The sequence below is a fragment of the Schistosoma haematobium genome, chromosome ZW (assembly GCF_000699445.3).
Source record: "Schistosoma haematobium chromosome ZW, whole genome shotgun sequence".
NCBI lineage: Eukaryota > Metazoa > Platyhelminthes > Trematoda > Strigeidida > Schistosomatidae > Schistosoma > Schistosoma haematobium.
In genome coordinates, this window is record NC_067195.1 from 61764837 (window position 1) to 61770836 (window position 6000).

At 34.4% G+C, this 6000-nt stretch overlaps 1 protein-coding gene across 1 annotated transcript in view; it reads right to left on the bottom strand.

The window, feature by feature from the left end:
• ACSL6_12 (Long-chain-fatty-acid--CoA ligase 6) overlaps window positions 1-3832 on the bottom strand; it is a 42470-nt gene extending 38638 nt beyond the window's left edge. The window contains exons 1-3 of the mRNA XM_035731822.2: window positions 3739-3832; window positions 2385-2566; window positions 364-460 (exon numbers count right to left, since the gene is read on the bottom strand). Of these exons, the coding sequence (XP_035589788.2) occupies window positions 364-460; window positions 2385-2543 (256 nt within the window). The 5' untranslated portion in view covers window positions 2544-2566; window positions 3739-3832. The remainder of the gene's footprint in view (window positions 1-363; window positions 461-2384; window positions 2567-3738) is intronic.
• Between the last annotated feature and the right edge of the window lie 2168 nt (window positions 3833-6000).

A 6000-nucleotide genomic window follows, 5' to 3' on the forward strand; every position in this document is an offset into this window, starting at 1 on the left:
TACACTAAGTCACGAAACGTCAGAAAATCGAATTTTTCTACTCATTGGGATATTACAAACATATTATTTATTTATAACAATCTATCGAATGCTCAATTTATTCGGAATTATCAAATCAAACCTTGGTAATGATACATACAAACTCATTAAACCGTACAGTTTGCACTAAAATGTTTTTAATGCCAAGGGTCTTTTAGGATAAAAAAAAGTTCAGCCTTCAATATTGGTCAGAAATCTTATGTGTTCAAGTTACTTTCTTAATTGACTTCAGAAATTACTTGGTAAATTGCGGAGAATTTCTAATGGTTACCCACTCAACCATTAACAAATCAAGGTGGTTGCGTAAATAAACTGTTTACTCACTTGACTTTCTTAATCCTGTTTTAAAGATATCAAAAGGGGAATTTAGTTGCACATCATCGATAATAGAGCGTTTTCTAACAGATGCTCTTAATCCTGTCTAAAACGCAGCAAAGAAAAACATTGACAAATTTAATGGTATACTACTTTTTGGAATTTTAATATTGATCAATTTCTCACTCATACACTCAATTTACTATGCTTCCAGGTTTCCAACGGTGGTCTAACACCAATCAGTTCATGATCTTAATCAAAAAATATAAAAATACTACCACACTGTTGCGACGAAAAGCCTTATTTTTATCACGATTATTTTGTTGATATTTACATCAAAACCTGCATGAAAAATCAAAGTTTGGTATAAATAGGAAATGAATCTTGTGCAGCATCTTCATTCTAAGGAAAACGAACCAAGAAAAATATTCTAACACAAATCGACAAATACATCCTTTAAAGAACAACATGGTAACATCGTAGTTTTAGATCATCATAACAGCTTCACGTTTTCAATCAATTGGTTTCAATTTAAGCACCGTTCCCAAAGTAGTTTCAAATTTTTTTGTTACTAGCAAAGATCTGATAAACTTAGCTTGCTTCATAGGCTTGTCTTCAGTAGCTTAATGTCATTTGGAATAAAACAGTAAATAAGGCACTATACAACTAGTTTTCATAATTAATCAAAATTTCGACATCTCTAGGATGAAATACAAATCATGACTTGTTATTAAACCTTTGAATGAAAACAATTCTACATTTTTGTGGCGTGGTCTATGTACAACACAGTTATAGTATATTTAGCTATTACAAGCTTATTTTGCATGTAATTCTTAGCTTCTTTATTGACTTTGTGTAAAGTTTATTATACCAAGTAGTTTGACAGAATCCTAATAACTTGAGCTATTCAGTTTTCTCGGCATATTTCGAATTAACTTCCCACCTCTCAGTTACAAGACCGTTCTAGAAATCGCACAAATGTTTTATTTGTACAACAGTCTAAGTTGTAAGCAAGTACAAAGTACCGAACTCAAAATTCATGCTGAGGTCGTGATGTCAGTATATTTGGAATAATTTAGCAGGACAAATTAGGCTTTAAAAACGTTGAGAATTTTTTCGAGTACATAACTATACAATATTTTTGGCTATTCCTTTTTTTAAATATCTCCATGTAACTAGAAATGATGTTATTAGTCTATCTGATAAAACATCCATCAACTTCTATCTCTTTTGAAAATAACGACGTGTAGTCACAGCAAAAACTACTAAAGTATCTACAGCTTTTGTTTAAAGTAGGTGTTGACGCTAGTTATTTTGAAATAGTGTAATGTTTTCAGTCATAACAAAGTAAAGAATATCTTTTTATACTAAGATTTGACATGATGAAAATATGTAAACCACTTTGCTTCATAAATGACTGAATATTGAGACCGATTATATGAAAAAAACTAGAAATATTTTTGAAGTGACAAAGAAATGGACATTTTTGTACATGTATCCGTACATATATACGAAACCATGCCATGTCTTTTTGATGAAAAAATCTAAAATCTAGATGTTACAGATTGAACCCCTATAAAATAAAATTCCATGCAAACTATAATGAGTAGTTTAAATTATATCTTAGACATTTTATTTGATAAACACATTACAACCTGAAAATTACGACACATCTTATCTAAATCGTAGAAATGTAGTAACATTCAATAAGTACCAACTCATTCGGAAGGCGGGAATGCGTTTGTTCTTTTATTATTTTTTTATATTCGTTTGGTCTTTGTAAACGTACTTGTCTTGCAATTACTAAATTTCCACTGGTTTCCTCCCAAACACGAGATAAATTTGAAAATATCAACAAAACAACAGTAGCGTAATACCGGAGTTTAGCTAGATCAATAAAGTGGAAGCGTTTTAATATTCTCAGATTCGCATCATTTTTAAGTGATGTTTTAACAAGGAATAAGGTTCGTTTAATTGAATAGAAATCTCATGATTTACTTGCTTTTTAGTATGAAAAAATCAATGGTTACCTTTTCGTCAATTATCACAGACTGATTATCGGTGAATTGAACTTGTTTCACTTTTATTTGTCCACAATACTGAGTAGTAATAATGTACATTACGATTATCAGCACTATTGAGAGGAGTAAGGGAGACATTGGTAACGAAAAGGTATCCATCCAATCCATTTTATTATAGCTTTGTTTGTATGCTAAAAAAGTACATGTGTTTCCACAACAACTTTCGTTAGTTTGCTGATTTTAACATCCTGCTCATATGTAACAAAGATAGCAATAACACTACATTTCTTTTATTTTATTGTTACACTACTTTAACGGAGTTCGGCAAATAATTTAAAGTGAAATTCTAGTAGTTATTTCCAACCGCTATCTTATGGCTCAACTTTACGGCCAGTATGTGTAACTTATCACGTTTTGATGGTTGGCTAAGCATATATGTAAATATATTAGTACTTACAATGCTACATCAAAGGTGACAAATGCCGGATGCGCATCAATTTTTCTTAGATATTAGAAGGGGTTTTGTGGAGATTTTTTTTAGAAATTTCAATGATTGAAACCATCAGTCAATTGAAGCTAGACCATCATGGAAAATCTGGAAGCACTGGACGGCTTTTTCGTTCTATAGTGGGACTCCTCAGCAGTGCGCATCCACGATCCCGCTCTCCGTAAGGCGGTTTTCACCAATGTGTTATTTATGTGTGGGTGCTAATATTTCATGATTTTCATTGCTAGTCAAAGTCCTTTTATGAATATACCGACAACCATGCAGTACAGCTAGTTTACCGACTTGATATGAAGTAATAAATTAAGCGAATAAGACATAAGCGCTTGCTTAATGTCGTATTTCATCCTTAAAATGCTTTGATGTATCTGAAGTCTATGCACCCTTCGTATTTCAAGCACTTGATTGGCTTATATTAGACTCATGAAAAATTTTCAAGCATAGGGAAAACCTACGAACTAGCTCTGCGCTTAAAACCACATTCAATCATAAATCTGGAACTTGGCTTTCCTCAGTATAATTAACATCATTTTCAACGTTCTAAGCGTAGTTTGCAAAAAAATAACTGAGTTTACCGTAAAAAATGAACACTTGACCAGAGGAATTACAGATTAACAACAACATATTCTCAGTTCACTAAATTTTCAGTGACATCCATAGAACAGAGATAACATTTATCCAAATAAAAATAAATCGTCGACCGTGCAATCAAATCCCCGAATTAAAAATACAACGTTTTGCCTCAATGTGTGGTATTATCATCTTTAAATGTACTGTAAAGCAAGTAAAATAACTTAAAATGTTAATTTCCTTGGTTATTAGTCGATAAATTTGAAAAAATGGAGTTGTTTCACTTACTTTCGGGCTGAGATCCTTAAACGTTTATTGTCTTTTCTGTAAACACAGTGTGAAGTGTGTAAACTATGAACGCAAATAATGTCAACTGACTCCAAGTGATAACAAATGTGAAATTTAAAATGTTGATCCTCAGTGTAACTAAACAATCACCAGAGCAGACATCAAAAAGCAAAACTACAATCTCTCCACAAGCCAAATTGAGTTATATGCTTCTTAGTATATCGACAACCTTCCAGACATACGTTCTAAACCTTTCACTTCTGACGTTGGATTTGACTGGTTTGGTATCCTCTGATTATAAAGGCATCACGGAACAAAACGTCAAAAGATGGATATCTGTTTCATGAGCTTGGTGTGATCTGATATTCGAATCGTAAACTTTGTCTGTTCTGTGTTCTAACTTTATACTTTTTATTTTTTCTAGTTTTACATGTAGTGATATTATTTTAGTATCCTTGACTTTTTTCTCGTTTTTGTATTTCATCCTCATTATGACGGAGCAGAAACCAAAACAGTTGAATATTTAAACTCTAACGACATTTCCTTTTCAAATCATGCCGTTCTAGCCTAATAACATCAAAGCCTGGTTCCGCTACGTAGAAAGTAACTTCCATGAACACGGAGTGACAGATCCACATGAGAATTTTCTCACGGCAGTAAAGCACTACTGCGCGAGTTGAAAAGGTACGTTTCACCTAGTATGTTTCTGAACCTTGCGATACTTTGAAAAGGGCTATCCTAGCTCATTGCCAGCTGCATCGCCATGGGCTACAGGATAGACTGACTAGAGCAGTTAAAAGAACTTTTGACGCAGCTGACCTATCTCTAAGCAAAGATGGATAGTGGCTATCAGTGGAATCCAGGACGTGCGTTTCGTCCTGTTTGGGACTCGTCAGCTGGATGTACCTGCATCTGAGAGAGACTGACCAGTTTCAGTCCTAAAACATCAATGGGAAGATTCAAGTAAAACAATACCAAATGAATTAAACTTCACCCCACTGCACAATCAAGTGGCTATCAGGACTCAGTAGCTTGGTGAATAACGCGATGGCGTTTGAAGTGAACGGTAATGAGTTCGAGTCCCAGAGTGAATACCAACTCTGAGAAAGCTACACTGAGCACACTACCAAGTAACTGACCCAACGAGCTAGTGAACACCTCCCTTCGTGGTTGGGGGAGTGTACAGTCATGACAATACGCATCTCTGATCTATCACACTTGATCGATACCAGACATGGAGCAAACAGAATAGATCGTCTGAGGCGATTTATCATATCCCTACTGGTATTTCTTGTGGGTTTCGATCTCGTACCTTACACATAGCAGAAGCTATAGTAATTCGAGTCCACTCGAAATCTTTGTGTTCATAAGAAATTCGTGACACCTTTGTCTCTACCTTAGCCTCAGTAAATAATTTTATTTATTATTACATTTTATATCCTGTTCGTCTATTTTTCTTCACACCCTCTCACCCATTTTTATATGCGCTTCACTGCCCAGTTTTCTGAACACTTTAGATTACGTAATCTTATAATTTTTATGAATGCTGTTTCAGCGTCTTTATTTTTCTAATCATTGACTTACTTCGCGATAGAAAACGTTGATTCGACCTTTTATTATTGTTATCACAACTTGTTCACCTGTCACCACTTTATCAAATTGTACTATTCACTTATGTTTATTTACGTAGTCTATTCCGCTGTGATTATTGACTCATAAACTGCTTTGATTGGCTTAATATGCATATAACTATTGCTGTATATTAGAGCATAGCCTCAGGAGGATCTAATCGAAAACAATACTGTTCGCCTATATATGTTGTTCCAAGTTACAACCTGGTGGTTTTTCAAATTTTGGGGTGGAAAATCACTTAATCTTTGTGGCGACTACTACCTGATGAGAAATGCTCGGTTATGGCAACTGGGTTGTACCACTGAAGAGACCGAAGATATATTGTATAGATTACGAGGGTCAAAATATTTCTTGGCAATAGACGTAAAAGTTGTGCACTTACAAATTACAAGTAACTACTGCTAAAAAACTATTTGGTTTATCCAGAAACAAATCCAAATCCGGACGCTTTTGTGATGTGCGACCGCAATTCCAACCAAGTGTCAGTTTCAAACTAATTCTATCAACTGTCTGTTCTATCGTGAATGCACACTGCTGCGTACCCAGTACTGGGACGAAACAGACGTCCATTAGTTCTAGGTTTCCGATGGTGGTCTAACATTGATCGATTTATGATCTCAATCAAAAACT